At 39.5% G+C, this 24,208-nt stretch overlaps 1 protein-coding gene across 1 annotated transcript in view; it reads right to left on the reverse strand.

Annotated features, from left to right (window-relative positions):
- The window catches only part of SPATA5 (spermatogenesis associated 5), a 189,749-nt gene that overhangs the window by 113,505 nt on the left and 52,036 nt on the right, over positions 1-24,208 (reverse strand). The window contains exon 14 of the mRNA XM_032185948.1: positions 19,635-19,761. Within this exon, the coding sequence (XP_032041839.1) occupies positions 19,635-19,761 (127 nt within the window). The remainder of the gene's footprint in view (positions 1-19,634; positions 19,762-24,208) is intronic.

The following is a 24,208-nucleotide window of genomic DNA, read 5'->3' on the forward strand; positions in this document are numbered from 1 at the left end:
TGTAAAGCTGCAGCTAGCAACCTCAATTTATCTTCCTGAAAATTGGTTTACATTTTCCACGTATTTTGGAAAAAAAGCAACCACTTCATGTGTTCTGGAGAACAGTCTTTTGCCTATGTCATATGGTAAAAACTAATGAAAGGGTAAAGAAAGAAGACCCAGTGATATGGCCCAGCCTAAACAGTGTCACGTCAGACAACAGCAGCATTATTGTGCTATTAACTCTTACACAACTTACTTTCTCACTTTTATTTCCCACACTTCTTTCTTTGCTTTCTCCTATCACCAACCAGCATTTGGATACCGCCTATTGTCTCATTGTGTAAAGCACCTTTACTGCAGAGAAAAGTGCAGTACTTCAAAACATAGCTGTAACAGCGACACCATCTTCCTACTGAGGAAAAAAAAAAAAAAAAAAAAAGTTTTCTCCCATTCGTTCTTTTCCCTTCTCAATTCCTTGCATCCTTTGCCATCACCACACGACAGTGACTTACCATTCAAGTATCTGCTTAGACAGGATTCTTGCTGCTCATCTGCAAATGTATGAGGAATAACGGGCAGCCAGGGCATGCTAGTGAAAACCCTGCAGTGCTCCTCAGTAAGAGGCTGATGGAGAGCAGGCAGAGAGGGGAATGGAGGGCAAGCACTTGCTACCATGCAAGCAGCACTTGCAGTAATCACCAGTGACTTAAAATGAGGCAAGGTGTAACCTTTCCCTCTTAACACCAGTACTGCTTGGAAGTTAGTGCTAGAAGATAGAGATCCAAGTCCTTTTCAAGACAAGTGCAAGTGGCCACCATGAGCATGGTTTCCCAGCAGCCTTGCATACATCTTGGCTTTCTTCAAGGAGAAAATGCAGGAATCGTGCCCAGAGGGCCCACACTTTTGACTTTTACTTTAAAAAAACAAAACAAGCCCATAAAAATCTGTAAGAACTTCATCTTCCTAGCCAACTAGGACACAAAATCTTCACCACACTTCTCTAACAGCATGGGAGGACTGCTAGAAGGAAGGAGAGGCATCTCCCTCGCTGCCTTTCCCTCTGGACCACAGCAGCTGTGCAGCGCTGAGGAGCACAGGAGTGCGGACGGTGCAAACAGCACGTGCAAGGAACAGCTAGGGGATGACACAAGGAGTCACTTCCAAAATTACGCTTTTAGACACTTCAGCAAAGATGCGAATTTTGTTGTTCTGAAGAAATAAGTATAAAATGAAAACTATTATCAAAAGACTTTCAACCCCATAAACAAAGGTTAAATATTTTTTTGAATTCTTTGAAATTAGTTAGACAAGTCTCCATTGCCTGTATTTATAATCTTTCTCTTCTTTAGAGGCAAAATAAATTTCAAGAATAACCAAACCATCAGTAAGCATCAGAAACAGGCTTTTGATAATACAATCTGAATTAGTTCTGACTTGATCTCTGTTGCCTTTTATCAGCCTTGACTATCGTAAGAACTGCGCAGTTCCACGACCGCTGCAGACAAAACCAGGACACAAAGTTTGGTGAAAACTCTCACTCCTTGTGTTTCCCCAGCCCCTCTATTTTTTTTGCAAGTGATTTCGAACAGGAAGAATAGATTTACCAGGAAATTAGTACTTGCAACAAGCGCAAGTTCATCCTGACCTTTCAATTCCTTTTAACGCAGCTGCATTCTGCAGATTTGCTTTTCTGTATGACAGTACTTCAGGCTCAGTGGCAAAGCACCACACAGAGAAGTCTCCTTACCAAAGCTACGACTTTCCCCTCATGGCTTATTAAAGCCAATCCAAGCCAGAATAATAAAAAGTAAAGAAACAAAACAAATGCATAACTGTCATTTGAAAACATATATTCTTAAAAGGCTTTAGGGGTATCATTTATGAAACACAAAGAGATTTCCTTCTTTAGCAGTGTTCCAACACATTACTCTTTCGTGCTTACTCCAAGACATGAATATACTTGCCTAAAATGTCAGCAAGGTATTTATACAAAGGCAACTCTTCAGAAACCTATTATTGTGAATACAAAACAGGAAGTACAGTAATACCACCAGTGTATGTTAAATAATGCTTAGTATATAAACTGTGCTCTTCAATTAATAAGTAGTGTTAACCCCTTTAGGGGAAAGGGAGATGTGAAGTGTGAACTGAAAATACTGACTCATGATAAAACCTTTGAGTAGTTTTCCCACAAGGTTTTTCATTTCACTGGCTTGTTTTTTTTTTTTTTTTTTTTTTCTTCCTTCCCATCCTAATAGGAGAACACAGAGGCCAGAATTTGCAATCCAAGACGACGACTAATTTTCTAAATGAGAAAAAGCAAGGGTTGCAGTGGGGGAAAAAAGCATGAAAGTACAGTAAAATTATAGTACTATAAAAGTGTCACAACTATTTACAAAAGGATGCAAATAAAAATACCATATAAAAGAGTGAGCATTTTTCAGCCACTTAGCTATTATCCTACAAAACAGCATGATTAAAAAGTTAAAAATGAATAAAAATATCTTTTTTTTTATAAGCATTAAGCACTGAGTTAGAGAATCATATTTTTAATATAAAAAACAACTAATTAACAAAAAACATATTACCCCATTGTGAGACAGACACTCCAGGCATAAAAGTAAAGCTCTTTCCCCACACATGTGGAATAACAAAATATTCTCAAATAGACAGACTTCTAGAATACAAGTAAGGCAACCCAATCACCAGTTTGTTCTTTGCAAAACAGCCACAGCTGCAGTGAAAAAAAAAAAAAAAAAAAAAAAAATCAAGACCTTCCTAAGTACAAAGACGTGCAATAAAACCACATGCAAATCCCAGATGGGCAGAAATCAAGGCTCCTCTTCTCCTAAGGTCTGACAAACCTATATCTGTTTACCAATGCATAAGAACATCTCTTCTGACACAACTCAGTCACACAGTCTGCCTTTCTCTACTGTCTTTTACGTGCACAGTATTTTGAAATCTTCATGCAAGCTAACAGATTGAACTTTGGTTTGACTGCCATCTGCTGATCCCATGTTTTGTGAACCTGAGACATCATTTGAAAATGTGCACAAAGCTTTCAATGTGTTCTACGTTTTCTTCTTCCAGATCTTGGTTACAAAAAAACAAATATGGAGAATTAGAGGTAGAAGGTATTCATGTTTAAAGACAAAGTAGACCAACTGTCCTGATATCTGTTATGTTTTTGCTAATTTTCAGACAAGCAACAAACACAAACTTAATAACTGTGTGCATGAATACAGTGACTATGGAAACAAAAGCATCTAACAAGTCCATCATGATCATGAAACAGAGAATCAGGTACAACAGCTGCTTCTGAAAGAAAAACCTAACTGTAGCAACTATTAAAAAATAATGAACACATAAATAGTAATAGACTACCTGACTACCTTCATACTCCTCTGCAAGGGTGAAAATCACAACAATCTATTTGGCCACAAAAATATTTGATACTATATAAAGTCCTAGTTTCATTGCATTCAAGTGAAAAAAAAATAATCTCACACACAAAATAACAAATTCACTTTCAGGACTCTCTCATTTTGCTGTTTTCATTCCTTCAAAACAGCTTGTACTTCTTGAAGAGCTGAACAGGTTGCTGATCCTGAAATGATGGGATCAAGATGAGAATACAATCCAACCCACCAGCCCATTTGGAAGTGACCATACCGTGGATGAGGACAGGACTTCAAAAGGTTTTTCTAACCAAAAATGTTTTTAAGAGTATAACACACCATTATGTTCATATTACTAGTGCTCAAGGACGAAACTGAAGTAGTAAAATGTTTATTCTCCTGTTCCATGTAGGAATGGCTGTCTTGGCTACACAACTTTAGCTTCTATAAGTGTCAGCATGTAGAAAAATCAAGTGAGTATATGTATCCAAGTAGACAGCATTAAAACCAAAGGGGTTCAGAATTGCCAAAAACTATGGCTGTTTCAACCCAGTCTGTATCCATGGTATATTTTTGCCTGATCTGATACTAACCCTAGCCACCTTTTTCTGGTTCCCAAAAGTACAGTTCTGCAAACATTCAAATATCTGCTTAGCTTTAAAGTAAAACATATGCAGAAATGATTCCTGCATTGGAAAAAAAAAAAAAAAAAAAAAAAAACGCAATCTTTCACTTATAGGAAAAGAAAACAGTTACAAAGGTTTGAGTGTGGACTGAAGGAGTTCCAACAAATTTACCAAAGTTCCAGGTTGAGATCTTCTGTATCAGTATTTCTGTAAGATTCATCTGAATAAAAAGAAACTCATGGAAATCTCACCACCAAAAAAAAACAACAGGCTGACATTTGCATAAGGAGTTCAGATTTTTCTACAAGCCCAGAACTTCAGGTGGCACGCCAGGTACACAAATGCTGGTGATTCTGAATGAAACCACAACTCTTATTCTCTTAGAACAGTACTAATTAAAATAATTTTATTTAAAATTTATTCAGTGTCTCAGAACATTAATGATCCAATTCAAATTTTGTCTTTTCTAAGAACTTAAATTACTCGTGTTGTCACAGCATTGCTGGCAGATCACATAAGAACACACAGTGTTTTATGAAAATGTGTCTGCTTAAACAATTTCTTTATTTGTGAAGTGGCATCTTATGTGAAACATATTCTGTTTTCATGTTCAAAACAAAGACGAAACAGATTCCTGTTCTCTGTAAAACCTGCAAATGATCTAGTACCAAACGTACAAACAAACCTTTGATGCTGGGAGGGGAGGGTTCTTTGCTTTTCAGTCTCTGTCCACTACACATAAAAGTAACCCAAAAAGAGCATACTTGGAAGCAAGAGGATTCCCCTTCAGTCATGACTCAGACATAGTGGGACTGCACAGTCATAGAAAAGGGAAGGGTTTTGTTTTTTATGAAAAAAAACAGCAATACTCTTGAGAAGCAGTCACAGAAGAGCACCTATTGCCTCAGTTGTAGTCTCTACAGCAGTTACATCTTGCTTTCATCACGATTGTGATCACTCTTATCTAGGATGCACAAAGGATACAGAGGTCTTCAATAAGAAGGTGTCATTCTTCTACATCTGCTGTACTAGCCATCATTGCAGCAAGGAGCACAGCCTATTTCCTCTTCACACCTACCCCTTGCACTGTTCCTGCCCTCAGCAATGCTTCTAGGAGAGCAGGCAGATGAAGCAATACCATAAAACACCTCCCTGTTCATGTGCGAGTCTGCATTCTGATAGTAAAATGCACACACAAGCATGACGAAAAAGAATACACTAGTTATTTTCTAAACAACAAACAAGTGCACTATTTAGCATACACCAGCACTAGCCAAGACAGACCTTTCAGTTAAGAAATCAACTGTTTGACTTGAATTCTGCTGCATGAAACCAAGCCATTACGAGTAAAATCCTGTGAAGACAATGTTTCTGGGTGAAGAATGTGATCTGCACTCTAGCTCTCCTGGGGACCGCATTGGTTCTAAGCGTAGGCAAGGAAGTTCAGAGAACCACAAAGAGGAACCAGTGGGGAAATTTAGGACGAAGCCAGTTACATTTCCTCACACCCACTCTAAAGGCATCATTAGTGCATGCAGACAAAACAGAAGCTCAGATATCAGATCGAAATAGTACTTAAACACTAAACCAAGTATTTAAAGACTTTAACACACTTCAATATTTAATGTATGAAAGAATGTGTTCCAATTTAAAAGAGAGAATTTTGTAAGCTAGCGCAGAGTACTTGCATTCCTTCATAAAACTAAAATAAATGGCCATTTTATAAGTGCAGTAACATGTTCCAAGGTGTGCGTTTGCCAATTACACACACCTCATATGTTGACTGATGAACACACACACCCTGGCGTGTGTTCTTGCTTACATATCTCACGTGCCTCCCTGTTAAGTAATGGAATAAGACTTGCCTCGCAAACTGGCTAACGCTGCCTCTTCTCGCTCAGTGACTTCTGCAGAAAATATTCACGGCTAAGAAAAACAACTTCTGCAGCACAGTTAAGCTATTTACAATCTGAAATATACTCTCTCTGTCTACAAGACCCAATTCTGTGCTAGCCTCCATTTGCTGTACCATTGTCAGGCGTGCTTTTTCCCCCCAGACTGGGCTGGCATTCAGCATTTTTCTGCACTGGAGCCCACCACAGAGACATGGGTTTTCTTACAGATACCTTTTTCTCACACCAGCTAGTTGCCCCCATTGGCTGGCTGTTTCACCACTACCACCTTCATGAAAAGATGGGCACGCTCATGTTCTCCACACAATGACAAGCTAGACTGTGGTATGAAGACAGCCTCCTTCTAGAATATTTTTTCCCCTTTTTAAAACAAACAAACAAACACTTTTTTTCTTGTTTTGTTTTTCTTATACTTGAAATAGCAGGCTTATTTTGAATAAATGCTGACTAGTGTGCTATTGCTCTAACAGAAAAGTATGCTTTGTAGAAAACAATAGATTTCTCAGCCTGCTGGAAGCCAATCCATGATTTTTTTTTTCAGTCAAAAGACTTAACTCCAGAGATATAAACACCAGAACCTGCACCTCACGTGGTCATTTCTGACAGTAAGACAGAGTAAAAAGAAAACACATTGCCATGCTTATTGTTTTTCTCCCCTTCCTTTTTGGAACCTTTGTACAACAGTGTGAAGTAATTCAAATTCTCCAAGTTCATTATATTGTGTGATGCTTTATCTCTCACTCTGTTTTCAGCAAGTCCATCTGTGCTTCTCAGGAACTGTCTTCAGCTATCAGCATGCACTGGCAGGGAAGGGGCCTTTCCTATGTTATCTCTCTATAGAAACACAACACAGATCCTTTAGTCTCATCTATTTTTCCTGTACAAAATTTACATCTCATTTATCAAGGTTAATACCAAAGAAATGATATAATACAGGAGCCATGACTTTTGATGAAACAGTTATTCAAAGTAACAAGGAGGAAGACTGAGGGTGAAGAACCCTCCAACAATCTCAGGAGACTTTGCAACATTCAATAAAAGTAAATGTGAAGTGATGAAGATGGGAAATTCAGGCTTCCATTCACATGTAAAAGAAGAGCCTCTCAGATGAACCATTACCACTTCAGAGACAGACTTTCTAGTTTTAACAGTCATGAAAACTTCAGTGTGATGCTTGGCTGCAGTCAAACAAGCAAATCAAGTGTTCAAAATTTTATACTGATAATAACAGAATAAAGAACAAAACCAGAAAGCACCACTACGCACCCATACAAATCCATGTTTCACCCATTCCTTGGATATTGTACGCAGTCACTCAAATGTATGCATTTCGCTCAAAAAGGATATAGCAAATCTGGAAAAGGTTCAGGAAAGGGAAGCAAGGATGACCAAAGACATAAAAAATCTTTGGCATAAGGAACAGTTGGCTTTCCTCTCATTTTGCACAGAGCCACCTTGCTCACCTATTCCAGTTTTTCAGAAGTTGACTTATTTTAACGAAAGGATTACATAACTTCATAGCAAGGTGGAAGGGTGTGCACAAGGGAAAGGTAAAGTTTCAGATTTGCATATCAGCTACTCTGAGAGCCAACTGCTTTGCTAGAAACAGAGCACAGAGAAATATACAACTGGGAAACAGATGCATAGCGTGGATTGAAAAGCATAAATCCTGTGTCTTCTGTGAGAAAATAAAAATTATCATCAACTCTGTTTGCAAACACATTCTAGAATACCCACAGAGCTGTTTTGTTGTTGTTTATTGGTGGTGGTTTTGTTTTTTGTCAGTTTTTTTTTTTTGACTTGTTGATGAAACATCGACAAGAGCACTGCAGTGATGTTTCACTTTATCTCTTCCATCTGTGAAGTGATAGGTACTTACTTTGCCTTCCCTTCTCTTAGCAGGGTTCTGGAAGGTATTCTGGCAAGCGACACAGAACCATATTCATATACACATGCCATAGTGTCTAAGCCAGCAATGGCTGCAACCCTCTGAAGAAACAGCCCAGTGTTTCAACAGGTTTATTTACCTCTATTTATCATCATACTTCATTAGTTCTCTGCCTCTTTGTCTTCACCTAAAAAAAAAACCCTCTGGTGGCACTGAAACAAGTTCTGTCATCCTTCTCTATCATCTTGCCAACCCAGTTTCCAAACACAGTTTCCAAAGCAAAACTCCATGTGCAGGAAAAAACAAAGCAGATGTGGGTAAAAAAAAAAAAAAAAAAAAAAAAAAAAAGAAATGGAGGGGCATAGGAATGAAAAAGACTTGTTTTACAAAGTTACAGATGCTGATATGAGTTTACAGGGAAAAATACCAGTAGTTAGCAGTGTGAACTTAATGTGTACAATTAATTTCAAAACGGATTTTTCTCTTCCCCAAAATATCTTTTTATAATATAATTTTTATGTTGGAATTATAATTTAGAATGAAGATATTAATGGAAAAATGAACTCTGCATCCTATCAGAAGTAGCAAGAGCTGTTTTAAACTCTTTTCTGTATGCCTGGCATAAACATGCTTCTCTATAACACAAAGCTTAATTCACCATGGATGGTGTGCACCTGCAATTACAACAAAAGAAGTAACTACACCCTGTTTAATTAAATTCTTCAGGTAAGTAAGAACGTGTAACAGACTGAAGCCCCAAAAGGAGCAGTCACTTCAGATTTTCAGAACTGAAGAGTGGACTCATATCAACCATTGCTTGGCACCACTGAATCAAAATACTCATTTGACTTTCGGACACTTCGCTCTCAAGCAGCTTCAAAGACCTGGTAGTCTACATGGTTTTCTAGGCTATTTCAAAAATTTAGGAAAACTTGTGATTCTGAGACAGTTTCTACAGTTTATATACATCGAATACACAGAGCTTCAAATATGGTTTTGTTATTAAACTACATTGGCATATGCAACCCTGAGGTACTCTGGTGACCTACAAAGTCATTCACCAAGCTTGCACTGATCACAAGAGATGTTAATGCCTCATTTGGTTGAGAACAGGGCCCTAGTTTTGTGCTCCTGCACATATGCATAACAAACCTTCCACATACCTTATGAAAATGATATACTATGAATCAATGACTCAGATTGTTCCTTTTTTCTTTAATACTATATTATTACAGTACTGCGTTCATTTAGTGTGATGTTAAAGTCTTTTTAATAACTAAGATCTTACAGAAAGAACATGTTTTTCTTAAACAAACCCATTCTCTTTTGTTGTTATACTTACTGCACACGAATGGTATTTCTACTTGTGCCTAAGCAGTACATGTCAGATGTACAAGACATCAGCTTTTATCACTGCTGGAGCAAATAAAATGTAAAGTTGGAGCTCTTTCAACATGAAAAAAAAAATCAGCTAGTGGAAACTGCCTATAAAGTCCTATTTTTCTTTCTCCCCATAGAAATTTCACAAAAAAATATACTACTCATCAACTGAATGGGCTAATGATAACATCCAATATCCATAAAGTGCCTTAACCAAAAAGCTCACCGATATCCTTACTGAGAAACAAGTGCATATCAACTAATCCCTCCATTCAACAGCTCTTCGGAGTCCCTTACTAATGTAGAAAGTTTGATCGTGTTCCAACTTGCTCATTATAAAGCTCTGAGGTTCAGAGATTTTCTAAGCCTAAAACTAAAACATAAGAGGTCACCACCTTAACGTGTACAAGCAAACAGTGAAACTGTACACCAGCCACCTCCTGCTCCTCTCTCCCAGCACAGTCCCAAGCTGTACTCAGGTGTGATGAATACAAAACCCGGGTTACGGACAATGCTAAGCCTTCTGCTTCATCATGACTTCCATTTTTACTAAAACATCTTTCACTCTATTAGGGGAGAGAGAAATATCAGCACTTATTATTATGTAAAATGATGGGTGACTTCTATAAGGTCACGCATTTAGTAGTTTATGCTATTATGAGCTTTGACCTTCTTGTCCTTTCCAAACTGGCTGCCTGCCTTCAACTGATTTGTTTTGTAATGTTCCAGTCAAAACATTTCAGCTGTTGCATGAGAAGGAGACCAGGAAAAATATGTCGCTTTGTTTATAATTTTAAAAACTTATTAAAATGACTTCACCCTAACCTTCGGAGGGAGGTCTTGAGTTCTGACCATGTTAGAAGGATTTGAAACATCTTAATTTGAAAAAGCTTTGTGAGATTTCCTGACATTTAGCAGATACATTTTCCAAGTTTTGACCACTGAAAAATTGAAACTACCAAGACTCAAGGAGTCTGCAGACCATGTTGAATCCAGGCTCCCAAAATTACAGCAGGAAAATGACCTCTCCTCTCATTGGAGTTGCCTGAATCTAGTCAAGCAGGAGGAGGAGAAAGAGGATACCGGAGATGACACTGGAAGGAACAAGAGACAGATATGAGGAATGAAAACACTGAAACCAAGAGTTTGAACACTGGGGCAAAACCAAGGCTCATTAAGAAAGGAGTAATTATGGGAACCCAAAAGGAAAAAGACACAGAGAATCCTGGCAGGGCAGGCAGATAAAAACCTGAGATAGAAACCTGGGGAGATTATTCAAATGACTGAGAAGAGCTACAGTTTTGAGGAGAAAGACTGTGGAAACCAAAACACATGCAAGAGCAAGCAAAAAAGTTGACATTAATGGAGCAAAAAAACTAGGAGCAAGGATCATACTGAGGATAGATGATGGTTTGCTGAAGGTCAAGAGGTCAGGAGATACAGGAAAAATAAACCAAGATGATACTGAATAAAGAGAGAGAAGGCAAACTGAACATGGAGATGACACAAGGAAATAACATGAGGAAAGAGTTATGGCTATGGAACATTAGAAGAAACATTACTACCAAAAAAGTCATTTATCTACCTATTCCTATATTCTCAGAAAACATCTTGAATAACAGGTCAAAGTCCCATTCTTGCTTAGTAGGCACCACAAAGAACAGCAAAGGAGTTGAATACTGTTGTCAATTTACCAATTATTTCAAGCAAACAAGTTTTCTATGGCAGATCTAGAGGGTCCTGTACTGCTGATAACCATGAAGATACCAATAGGATACTACACCAGGGGTTCTGGATGCTCACTCCAGAAACTAGTAATCGTTCACCTGATTTGAAACAGTGTAAATCAAAGCTCTTAAAAGTAAGGAAATGTAAGTAGTAGGGCAATTAAAGTAGAGGCCATCATAATGACTTGTAAAAATAATTTTCTAAATTAATGCAATTTAATTAATCATGCACAATGAATAATGCTTTAATTAAAGTAATTAAAGATGGCATGATGATGCACATGCACAACGAAGAATGAACGGAGGTTGTACACGCAACCTCACTTATGGCAGTTCTGAATTCACGAGTGCTCAACAAGCACAACGTGCTCCGTAATGCAATTTTAATATAGCATACACAAAAAACTATATGCGTATTGCACACTTCATCCACAACAAGGAAGGCTGGGCAGAAGACCAAGTGCAAACCAAGCCCTAAATGGGTCCGTGGCCACAGCCCAAGTACCCTAATTGCAGCCATTGCTCTAGCTCTGTAGCTGAAAGGACCACACTAACATCCTTTCCAGAGTCATTCCACAAATATTTAAAAAGCAAGTCCTCTTGGAACGTCTCGTCCTTAACTGTTATCGCTACCCTAATGAAGCTTATTAAATATAAAGAGACTCATGCCATCCAACGCATGGACTGTGAAATACGCCTCGCTGCACTTCGCTCACCTGCCACAGAGCACTGATCCCCACCAAGGCCTCGACAGCTCCTGAGGATGCTCCCTCAGTAACCGAGCCAAGCCCAGCACCCCGGCTGCACCCGCCTCCATGCAACCCCAACACTTGACACGAGCAAATTGGAAGGATTTAGCAGGAGGAGGTTAGCATCCCGCAAGCTGTTCTCAAGTAATTCAGATAGGAAGCTAAAACTTGTGCCTTTACAAGCAGTTGCACGAGTTTTAGGGGTTAAAATTCGCTGTACAGGTACATGAAACTTCACCATAAAATTGGGATTGCTTCTCCAGATAAAGGTGCTTTGTTTCGCACTAAACACACATAAAGAATACAGATGACCTAACCCAATGTTTAGGATTTTATACCCTGTTTATAGGTACTGCTCAAATCCACTTCATTTTTAGAGGTACGATTCATGTTAACCCCAAAACATATGTTCTTATGTTCTCTTAGCATCATTTTCATGACAGAATTGAAAGAAAGAAACACAAAACCACGTAACAACCTGGTATCACCATTACGGACTCATTGAACTGAGGATGGTATTCACACACATACCAATCTGAGAGCCTTTCAGATTTCCTGCTTTGTTAATAATTTGGAGGCTTTCTGACCTGTTGTGTTCCTCATCTGGACTTCGTGAGGCTGGGAGGTACGAGAATGAACAAACTTTGGCCCATGGCCCTTACCTTCCCCCTTTTATTTTATTTTATTTTATTTTTTATTTTATTTTTTTTACTTTTCCAAATGAAATAAATACGCCTTGATACCTTCAAATCAGTTTTCTGGCACGTGTTGCAGAGAAGTCTATGAAAGTTATTAGTGATGCTAAAATACACGACTGAGTCACTGTAAGGAATGCTTTCCGTTATAAAGAATAAGAGCAGGCATATTTACTTTTCTGTTCTATTTGAAGTAAAACTATTATATTTTTACATACACTGTTTGGTTGTATGTTTTCACAGACAAAATAAAGCCAATTTATCCTGGCCCTATACTATATCTGTTAAAGGAGAAAATATGCAGCCCAGCAAGTTTTCCCTCCAACCCTTCTTTTCAGGCAAGTAATAAATCTTGAGTGAAAAAGTCACAGTGCTCTTCAGCTGTCACCACTAAGATTCTGTTTTTTAAAACCAGAGCAGCCTTAAGGCTGATTTACTACTCAGTCCTCCACACTCTGACAATCGATGCTGGAAACAAAAATCACTTTTGCACACCTGGAAATATTTTATTTGCTGTACTGGTGAGAAAACAAAGTTTTCATCAGTGAGGGGGGTGGGGAGGAGAGAGCTTCAGGTGAATCTTAAAACCCAGTTCTTGACTTAAAGAGAAACTTCATAAATATGCCCACGAACACAGAAACTGCCTCGGCATTCAAACAGGGTGGTAAAGCTCTTCAGGGATTCTCGGGTCACTCTGCAATCCAGCCTCAAATCAACAACTCAGAGGTCTTGGCCAGTAAACAGCAGTGCTCATCATCTGTGTCTATTTAGACTTTTCAGTTTGGCAGGTGAAAAGAATTTGTGACAATTTTAAAATCATTTCACTTACTCTTTTGCCTTTCTTCTTTTAAACAAACTTATAAAGCTCTTAATCACCCTAAGATGTAAACAACTTATATTAATAACGGCAAGATTAGACTCTGAGAAACAGCTACTTTCCAGAACACCTCTTGGCCCTGGTCAGAATTGCAAGTTTAACTGCATTAAGGGTAAAACCCAAACACATACCAGAGAAAAGCAATTGAAGGAAAATGTGATGGTGCCAAGATCGTGAAATGATTTCAGAATATCAGATCCTTTTTTCAATGGCATGTAGTTCGATATCATTTTTCCCTAAAGCTTCATTTTCTGAAAATTTATTATATGCTCCAGAACAATCTTGTCTTCAAAAGAAATCCCACATCTTCTGTTATTTCAAAGAACCATGCTTGCACCTGGGCAAAATGATGTAAGCACTCTAGGTGCTGGCTGACTAAAAAGTCACAAGACACAAAATCTCTCTTCTCTATTTTTAATCCCAGGGCTTTAGAATAATATGAGGAGTGCCCTTTGACGAGCAGAGAGGCATTTCACTGTTTAAAGTAAAAATATATATATATATTTAAAAAAAATGAAAAAATAATGGTTCAGCAGTATGGAGAGGCATGGTGATTGCATTTACATGCTTTGATTGCTATTCTGAAATACATTCCCACCTGTTCTATTCTAGTGATGACTACAAAGCCCATATACAAATGAAGACTTATTTCAGTAATATGATATCAGGCAAGGCATGTAGTTTAAAAAATTACTTGTTAGTTATCCCCAGTGGTCCCCAGAATGGACTTCAACTCTAGTAACCTAGCAGTACCAAATCAAATAAATAACAAGGCTTTATTCTAACTCGTGTTTACTTGGTATTAGTTTATCCAACTATCATGAAATATTTTGCCAAGCCTCAAGTATCTCAACACTGTCTCCTTCAAAAACGCACCCAACTCTTGTGCCACTGGTCTTCCAAGCCTCAATGAAATCAGCATAGAGGCAATACTGAGAAGTGGCAGCCAGAGGCATATCCTAGCTCCCTGGCTGGGACTCAGCTCACCTGACTGCTTCTCCTCAAACCAAACCCAATGCAGAGCACGATGAATAGGTAGAAATACTTACGTTTCCCTCTCTAGAGTCCTAAAGCCATTTAGCAGTTCCCCTTCACAAGTCTATGTACAATTCTACCCTTGCTGAAGTACCGAAAGCAGCAGGGAGAGGTAGGATGGTTTGTAGAGCTGATGGCACCAGCCTCTTCTCAGAGATACACACTAGGGCGAGAGGCACAGGTTGCAGCAAGCTAGACTGCTAGATAGAAGGAAAATAAAGAAACACACTCTTCATGGTGAGGATGGTCAAACATGGAGCAGGTACCCAGAGAGGCTGTGAAATCTCCATCCTTGGAGAAACTCAAAGGTCTCCTGGACGAGTCCTGAGCAACATTGAAGTTGGCCCTGCTCAAGCAGGAGGTTGGACCATAAGACCTCCAGGGCTCCTTCCAACCTGGAGCTATGATCTTGGATCAAACTTGGGGGCAGGGAGTTACAGAGGGGGAACACAGCACACAGCTGGTGGGTAACGCGGCTCCTAACTCCACAGGCCCACACCGTATTTGGGAAGACCGAAATCCTACCAAGCCAGGCTGTAAGATACGAAGGCCCTTTCGTAAAACATATCTGACCAAAACAGGTATCACAGATAGGTAAGCATGTAAATAGAAGAACACAGAGCATGGCAGTGAGCTGGGTTAGTGCCACTGCATCTGACTTGCTAAGCATGCTTCTAGTGTCACCTGCTTTATAACAGCACACACACGTTTCCAGACAATAAGGAATAAATATGCAAGATTCTTTCCTATTTCTTTTAACTTGTAAAACGGCAAACCTAAATATTTGAATTTCTTCCATAAGCCTTCAGAAAGACAGAACTTTGATGTTTTTAAAGAGGAAAGATTATTTACTTTTGCTGCAGGCAAGAAATTATAATTTCTTTACTGATTCTGCCAAATGGCTCTATCATGCTTTTTCTTTTTTTTTTTTTTTTTTTTTTTTTTAATTTTCATCAAAACAAGCCACTTGAAGTTAAGGTTGTCCCAAAGCTATACAGTAATCAGATCAACTTGTTGAACCTCTGTTTGACTTTTCTGACCAAAAGAACTTGTCCAAAACCCAAATGAACCACAGGGTAAGAGACTTTTATTCTCTTTCCCCATACTTGGCAGTTGCTAGGAAGAATACAGGCTGCAGTTTTATTTTGTTCACATAAGCAGAACAGACAACTCAGTATCTACAGAATTCTTAAACTAAATAAGCTGAATTCACCCCCAGTGACTAACACATTGAAGCCAACAGAGCTTCTTCTCTGGTGCTTCTCTGCAGAACAGCATGGACCAAGCCTTGGGGGTGAAGGTAGAGAAAGAAAGTGAGGAAAAAGGCTGGGGAGTATAAAGGTTTTGAAAGCAAAATAAATGTGCAAAAGGAGGCAGCAAAAATCCTGTGTGCTGGCACAAACCACAGAGCACATGCTCTTATACTAGCACTTAAGATACTTCAAGATGAGAAGCCAAGCTCCCCTGCACTAAACCAGCATTTTTAAAGACCCAGTTCTTCAGTATTCACTCTACCAGTACAGTTTCTGATTTGAGCCCATGAACACCAATGAAATCCAGACCATCATCAATCTAGAGACAATGGGCAACACTGACAGCACAGCATCTCGTTAATCTTCATTTGTTCTATCACATCCTGTCATTCTTATGCAAATAGCATATTTGAGGATACATCTTTTCTGCACCCCATGACGAGGAGAAGTGGGGCTGTCAGGAGCACCAGGATGTCATCCTATACCACAGGCCATCACTTCACTCAGCGCCTCGTGTTTTACATCTCAGCTAATGTGTTTGACATTCAAATTTGACCCAGCAGGAGGTAAAACTATCTGATGCTGCAAGCAGCACGCATCTTGCTTCCTGTGCTGAAACATTCACCAAGGTCCCCGAGGATCTGACAGCCTCCCTTCCTTCATTACATACCCTGCTGCTGAAGAGGAGAAAGGTATCTGCATGGGCAGATAATGATAGCAATTCACCCTTCTCATCCAAGAATTAAGCCCAGTGTTAAAAGTCTTGCAAAACAGAGGTACCATTGCAAGAGAAAAAAAGGCCACACAATCCTGTTGAACTGGCGTAGGTCTTCTTCCATGGAAATCTCTTGGACTACACCAGGAAGTTCATCCATGTACGTCTGCATAAAACGTTTAATTCAAGCTAATCTAAATAGACATGGTGCTCAAAATATTTTATGTGAAGTTTGCAGCCACAAGTGAAATCTCTTCTTAGGCCAAATGATATCTGAATACAGAAAAGCTCTGAATCACAAGCAGCTCCATAAAAACTACTGCAAATTTTTTTAGGCATGAAAAATCACTCTTGAATGTAGAAGTCACCAAAAATAAAAATATTTTTCCTACTACTGCTCATCAATTCTACGTCTAGAGAAAAATAAATAAATAAATTAAGAATAAAAGGGAAGTTTTACTATTATTACTGACTCAGAGTGTTTTGTTTCTGTATCACTTTCAAAGAATGTTCAGAACATCTTGTTCCAGAATATCTCCCTTCTAGTAGAAACTGCTCTTCCTGCATCATACACGGGATGAAAACGGTATGTGCTGGTTTTGTTTTCTTACAAAAATAAAGGAAACTATCCCCAAGTATTTTCAGCGTCACATGAATGGGATGCAAAATAGCTAAGTGCTACAAACACAGGACACAACTTGAGGTTGAAATAATATTTCAATTAAATCATGACATCTCAGAGAAATTTTCTTATTAATAGACATTTGTAACAAGTCAAAACAAGTTTAAAATTAAACATAACTCTATAAAGGCTGACTCAAAACTACTCACCATGCAAAAGCAACACAGTGTAGTGTTTGCAGGGATGACGAAGTCTGCACTAGGCTCAGGGGAATACCCTTATATGTGATATTCCCGTGTGCTTTTCTCAAAAGTGCAGAAGATTAATCATCATATATTTATCCATTATGAAGAAGACATAAATGAAGATTGAATCAATTATTACCAATTTTGCAAGTATTTAAAACGTACAAAGCATGCACTCCTCAAACATTTCTTGGTTTGAAAATCTAAAACATAGTCACAAAAAAATATACCCAACATATTCTCAGTACCTGGAAATAAAGATTGCCTTGTGCCTTCATACAACATGTGAAGTTCATGAATTAAAAATTACCATACAGTCACGATACATCTATGCAAAGAGGACACTTAGTTATTGTACTACATTATTGAACTATTATTCCATATAAATTATTAATTTAATAAAATTTGACACATTCATGGGCATCATTATAAACCCAGACTGAAAACTGCCCATTAAGTGAAGTTCAAAATACAAACACTTTCTGGTGTCAGTCTTTTTTTTTTTTTTTCTTTTTCCCCCTGGGGAAGAAAATGTGCAACTATTGCACTGGTGTAGCCTGCGTGGCCTGGATGAAGCATGAGGAGCATTTTACCAACATGAATGCTATTCTCCACTCCCTTTAAACATCAGTGTAAGCCCCTTTTCCGGATTGGTGAAATTTTGCTCTGTTATTCTATAAGTGAACTCTTTCTACAAAGCTATCAGAACTTTTTTTTTCCTTTATATCTTAGCAAAAATAGTATAAAAAATATCTTAAATACCCATTTATGGTTTCTCACTAATACAATTTCTATAATCACACAACTTGCTACTCTGAGGGGCACTGTCTCATGCAGCATAGACCTTTTCTTTACATTTAGGGTCAGAACTAACAGCTTTATTGGGGTTAGTATCCACCAGCCCAACACTGCCATACGAATACAAGTGTGCTGCTTGTTCTGCATTTCTTTTCTTCCAGCCCTGTACCATGGCAGTTCCTTAACACTCTGCAGGGACACATATGTATAATATTCTTCCTCTCAGCCTTCACAATGTCTAAAAATCCTCCCTGTGGTGGCTACCACAGCTCGTTACCCACAGAGCTTTCAGATGTTGCTGATAAACACAAGAAAGGAAAGAAGGTGGAGTTGACAGAGTGGTTTCCACAACGTGCTATCTGTTCATCCTTTCTGGCTGCAAGTATCGCTGGTGCCTCGGTTCAGTGATGCTGCAGGACCTAGCTCATCTCTGTGTAAGCTCATCTCTCCTCTGACTGGGCCACCTATTCTGTGATACGCCATCCCTCTCCATCTCCTGGCTTTTAGTTAAAACAAAGTATTCCTAGAAAAGTGGATATATCAACAGGTCTTTTCAGAAGCAACAGCTCCCCTCATCAACGTCACCAAATTCAGATGCACAGAAGTCAAGTTTTTACCATCAGATGAAAATAAAAACTTTCAGTCACATCTTTAAGAGATCTGAGTTTGCATCAGTGATAGAAATACAGTTGACATATACCTAGAAAATTCTAACAAAAGTGAACCTTTATCAGGACACTGTCAGCTGAGTGGCTTCCTTCAGTTCAAAAGGAAAGAGGCTGTGTTCAGGAGCCAAAACACAATTTTATTTTTCCTCAAGACTTCATGTGTAAATGAACCTTACTTTAAAAGCATACATTTGTACCTATTTTATGCCTGAATGCTTCAAGACCAGCAGAAAAAACGCTATTACAGAAATATCTTAAAATGGAACATGGAAAATATTTATAAAACTTTTAAGAAACACTATTAAAGATCAGGAAAAATAAATTTCATTAGCTTGTCGTCAAATTATGAACGTTGTGAAGGTGAAAAGCTGTAGAATCAAGAATCTCACCAACACTACAAAACATATCTTAAAGGAAATCACTCCAGCCCGGTCCGTCTGCTGCACTAAACTGTGAGAAGACCCAGCAGTGACAGACTGTTTTAAAGTGGATTTTCTAGAGGGCTTCTGGGTTAGTTTTGTGTTTGGAGGCCTTCTGCTTTGTTACAACCCCTTTGTTTTTACAAACCTGTCGCTCCAGCAGAGCTGCTGTGAGACCTAAGGAGAAAGTGCACTGTCTGCAGTTGGAACCCCTACTGCTGGCAGCAGGCGAGTGGCACCAAGGAGATACTTAATCTTTCGAAAGGAAGTAACTAATGAAACCGACAGTCCAGCAAACCCTTGCAAAAACAAGCACAACAGAAGCAAAACCCACAAAAGCAGTTTGACAGAAATGTTGTTGCACAAGTTCAATGAGCTTGATGTAGGAATAATTTCTTCTAGGAAACGGATACTTAGGGATATCACAGAACATTTTGTTTCTGTTGAAATTCTGTAAGAGGGGAAAAAAAAAAAAAAGGCAGGGACGTAAACCTTTCCTTTGCCTTGTCACCATTTCCCAACATCTACTCTTAATCATTAATTTATTAGACAACAGTTTGGAGAGTAAACAAAGAGAACTGAATTATTCCAGAAACTGGTCTTCAAGAGAACAGTATATACCATCCTGCATCTATTTGTACCTTGTCTATCATGTCTGGTCTGTTTGTAGCTGCCAAAATTGTCACGTCCTTCAGCTGCTCTATCCCATCCATTTCCGTTAACAACTGAGCCAAGACACGGTCTGCTACGTTTCCAGCACCTGAAGAGCTGATTGAAAAAAAATAATAAAAAATAATCAGTATTAGCATTAGCTTACCCTTCCCAGAAATTTGGAGAAAAGGAAGAATAATTTTTTCTTTTCAATTTGCAAAAGTGTTTCAACAGAAACTTAGTTTCTCTTTATTGCAATTATGATGTTTATTTTCACCTTCAATAGCTGAAGGTAAAATAACCAGTCATATGAAGTGAGAAAATGCAAATTAGAGAGTTAGTCAATAGCAAGCCATCTTTCAAAAGCAACTGAGGTTTCTTGCTTTCTACCCTGCTGTATAGGCTGCAGAGATTTAACACAATGTGGATATCTGGAATAAACATTTTTATAACAACTGAATCCATGCAGATTTTTTACTAGTCAAACAAACTTCAGTTTTCAGCACCATCCAAAGTCAGTGCTTACACCAACCCATGAAGTATAAAAATTCGGTAGTTATGTATTTTGCAGAGTTGCTCTACATTTTTGTATTCTCCCCATCAAACGAGTAAAAATTGAGTGTTGACCAACTCCTTCATAACAGCATTGTCAGTCCTTTAGGTCAGTTGATTTTCCAGACACCAGGAAAAAAAGACTGAGAAACAGAAAGTTCTGGTTTTGAAATCGCCAATATGTGAAAAACCTAAACAGGTTTTAATAAAACTATTTTAAGTTTTATTTATTTATTTTAGTCTGGAATTAACTCTGGTAATGTCAATGTTCACAGCGAATTGCTTGAATTGCTTAAATATATGTAGCAAAACACAATACAGAAATATATAAATATATATGTATATATAATACTTTCATTAAATCTTTTAACATCTTAAAAAGATTAAGTGATGTACCACATTCTTCCTATAAATTTATCATGTATTTGTGTGCATACACGTGCGTACATATATTCACAAGAATAATGAAGGATGCAGAAGACATTGCATAAATCACACCAAGAGACCAAGGACCTATGTTGCAATAAGTAATAAATCTTATCAACAGCTGCGTTCTTTACACTATCACATCTTCCTCATTCTCCATAAAGAGGCTTTATTTCTGAAATATCATGAAATAGGTAACTGCACGTCATGTCATGCTTTACTTTTGAAAAGGTGCTATGCCTAGGAGACACTGGGACTGCACACGGGTAACTGTATATGCTCAGATGCACTACACCCACGATGTATGGGTGTTCCTTTCAGCACCAAGCTCTAGGTACATACAGATGAAACTGTGTGTTTCAGTATGTATTTATGGAATTAGTGTATTACAGCCTGTGTTAGCTATAGGAATAATGCAAACAGGTGTTGGTTCTCCCCTAGTCAGAGAGGTGGTGGAGGAGGGAAGGACAAAAGAAAAAAAAGAGGAAATGAGTGAAACAAAGCAAGAAAAGCTGCCCCACCACCAGGACCGTGCTCGGAAGGGGCAGGATGTGTGCCTCCTGTGGTGCCAGGCTGTGGGCCAGCATCCTCAAAGCTCGTTCTGGCACCCAGGTGCTGGAAGTGAAGCCCCCGTGAGCCTGGCTTTTGCCCACCACTATCGGCAGCCATGGGTAGGGCTCCTGGCACAGCTCAGACACCAGCTGCCTCCATACACCCCTGTGCCATGTGGGGGAAAAAGCCCACAGCCACGCTTCTCCCTTTGCCTCTGGGAAGGGGCTGCTGGCGCCACTTCCCTCGCTGCGCACTGGGCAACTTCACTTTTTCCACCCTCAAACGGCCGTTTTCCAGTACAATTTAACAAAATAAGTTTCTTAATTTCTGAAAAGCAATATTTATTCTGAAATAGGAGTGTTCAGAGCTTTCCCGGTGGATGTGGCACCAGAGGCACCCACTTAGCCGCAGAGCTGCTGCAGCTTCCCAAACACCTCGGAGGCAAAGCAATAGATTTTCTCTTAGCAATCTCTCTAACTTTCCCGTTCTACAACTGGTTCTGTAATTTTCCAAAGCAAAACAGTTAACTTATCAGACCTAGCCTGGAAAACATCTTTGAGGGGCTATAATAAATGTTGGCTAACAGAATATTTAGGTTGTTAAGAAATATTAGAGAAGGGACTTGGGTTAGCTCGTTGTCAGCTTTCTGGTTTGCTGTAGCCAGGTTAGGAGCTCCCGAGTGGGATCAGAGCATTTCTAACATACCCCCGGGTCACAGCCCCATTGACTTGCAGGGGGCTGCATGTGATAAAACACTTCAGGTGTTGTGCAAGGATAGTAAATGCTTTTCGAAGGACACAGAACTTAAAGGAAATTAAAATCAACTTTGTAACATAAGCTAGTCTCAGGAGGGATTCAGGCCTCCCATCCTGCACAAGTTTCACATTCACTCAACTTTATAACCCGCAGATCACACACAAGAAAAAGCTAAGCAAAGGGAAAAAAGTATTAAGTCTGGGACCAAAATGTTAAAATTACATGAGATGATCTGAAGCTAGAAGGCCTGGGGGAAGGGGGATGCTAAACTTTTCTTTTTTTTTTTTATTAAAGGAAACAAAGGAGAAATGCTTGTTTATAGAGAGGTGGCTAGAACGGATATTACATCTTTCCCCAATATAAACATTGCTCTTACAAGTATTGGACTAAAAAGAAAAAAAAAAATATTTACTCTAAAGAAAACCCCTGCTGTTACAGGGGAACGTACATTGCAAAAGCTTTCACAAAATTAGGGTATAATCAGAAAATTGCAGTTAAGCAATCATTGATTATAATACCCAATAAACAATTAAGGGGAGATACCAGCACAATACTAGGGGCTTTTACAAGGGTAATACTAGGGGCTTTTACTAGGGGCTGTTAAAAAGAGTAAGAAGGTTTCAAAACCACGCAGGCCAAAAGTACCAATAATAACAGCAGTACCAAATGAAGCCACGTCTGATCTGTGACCAGAAGTTTTCAATTTTAGTGCTTTTATTTACATAGTTCACTAAGCCGTCATACGATGCACCATATTTAGCACAGAGTCTAGAGCAAATTAGTTTTTGGCTTACAAGGATCCCCCGTGAAATCAGGGGAAGGCACATGTTTACCGAGCCAGATCTCTTTACCAGCCGCTCAGAGCTGGAGCAGCGCAGCACCGCGCGCCGAGAGCCCTCGCGCTGCCTAAGCCGTTAATCTGAAGGGTGCCACGCAAGTATGCATTTTTCCATTTTCCCATGATTTCCCAGCAAGGGTTTCAAATTAACACAGGCAATGTTCATTAAGGCTGCCTGGACTTTTGACGCAAGCGGCAGTCAGAGCCACAAATGATGATTAACCCTCCAGTCCCAGGCGGGTGCTGCCAAAACCAACTTCCAGCCGAGCGACGTCTTCGCCCCCCTCTCTCTACCTGACCTCCGTGCCTCGATGTCATCATCACAACCGCATGGAAATAGCTCGCTAAAGGCACGTACGGGTACAAACTAATTTCCTGTCAACACACCGCCTGCAAATCCTGGCGGTCAGCATCAGGAACCTTACATAATCCATGCAGGACCATGTGTGCACGGGCGTGTGCATGCAAGAGCCGTGCCCCAACCAAAAATACCTTGAGCTTCAAAATGAAAACGTGTGAGGAAAGAGGAGCCTGGCTGCTTCGCGCGGGCCTGAGAATTTGAAGTAATCTCATAACAAAATCCATCAGTCTGTGGGCTACGTGCTCGTTTAATCTTTTTGCCAACTCCTAAATCCTCGATGAAGTAGTTTTAAAGGCAAAAAAAAAAGGTATTCATTTGTACTAGTTTACCACATCAGCCAGAGCCAGATATCCTCCTCCCCTGCACAGGGTTCCAGCTAATGCTGCAAGCGCCCCAAGAGCCCCAGGCCGATCACGCCCGCGCTCCTGCACGTGCTGCCCTAGACCAGCAGAGAAACTTCCAGAACTGCCGAGCCCACCAGCAAAGACTGCTGGCGGATTAAGACAGGCTCTTCACAGGGAATAAGGAAAATGAAACCTCTCCTCAGTATTTTATTTTAGCTGAAGGCGCTTCCAGTGTGCATTCTGGCAGAAGAAAACACACCTGCTACAGCATACCAAAGCGTCACCGTTAACCTGAATTAATTTTGGCCTTGTCTGCTGGAACTGAGAGACCTGGATGCCAGCTCCAAATTGCATCGAGCAGGTGAGGGTCATCCATAGCGCCCTTCCTTCTCATCTCTGGCCTCATCCTACACCCATCTAACCACCCAGATTCAGACACCAACAAGCACTGTCCCTCCTATGTGAGCACCTTAAGCCACTCTTGGACTTCTTCCCATGAATATAAAAGCAACTGTGACCCGATTCTACCACAGCATCAAGGAGTACATCAGCATATCCAGCTCTTCACCCTAAGGAGACTGCTTCCAGACACAACCAGATGTATGCAATTGTCAGATCTCAGTGCTACCTTTCTTGCTACAGGTAGTTTGCTGACTGAAACAGCTTTCTTGCTTTGCATGGTTTTAGCTGTTTAGCACCCTTGTTTAGCACCCTTTTATTCTTTTCTCCCCTTTA

Source organism: Aythya fuligula, chromosome 4 (assembly GCF_009819795.1).
Source record: "Aythya fuligula isolate bAytFul2 chromosome 4, bAytFul2.pri, whole genome shotgun sequence".
In the NCBI taxonomy this organism is placed as follows: domain Eukaryota; kingdom Metazoa; phylum Chordata; class Aves; order Anseriformes; family Anatidae; genus Aythya; species Aythya fuligula.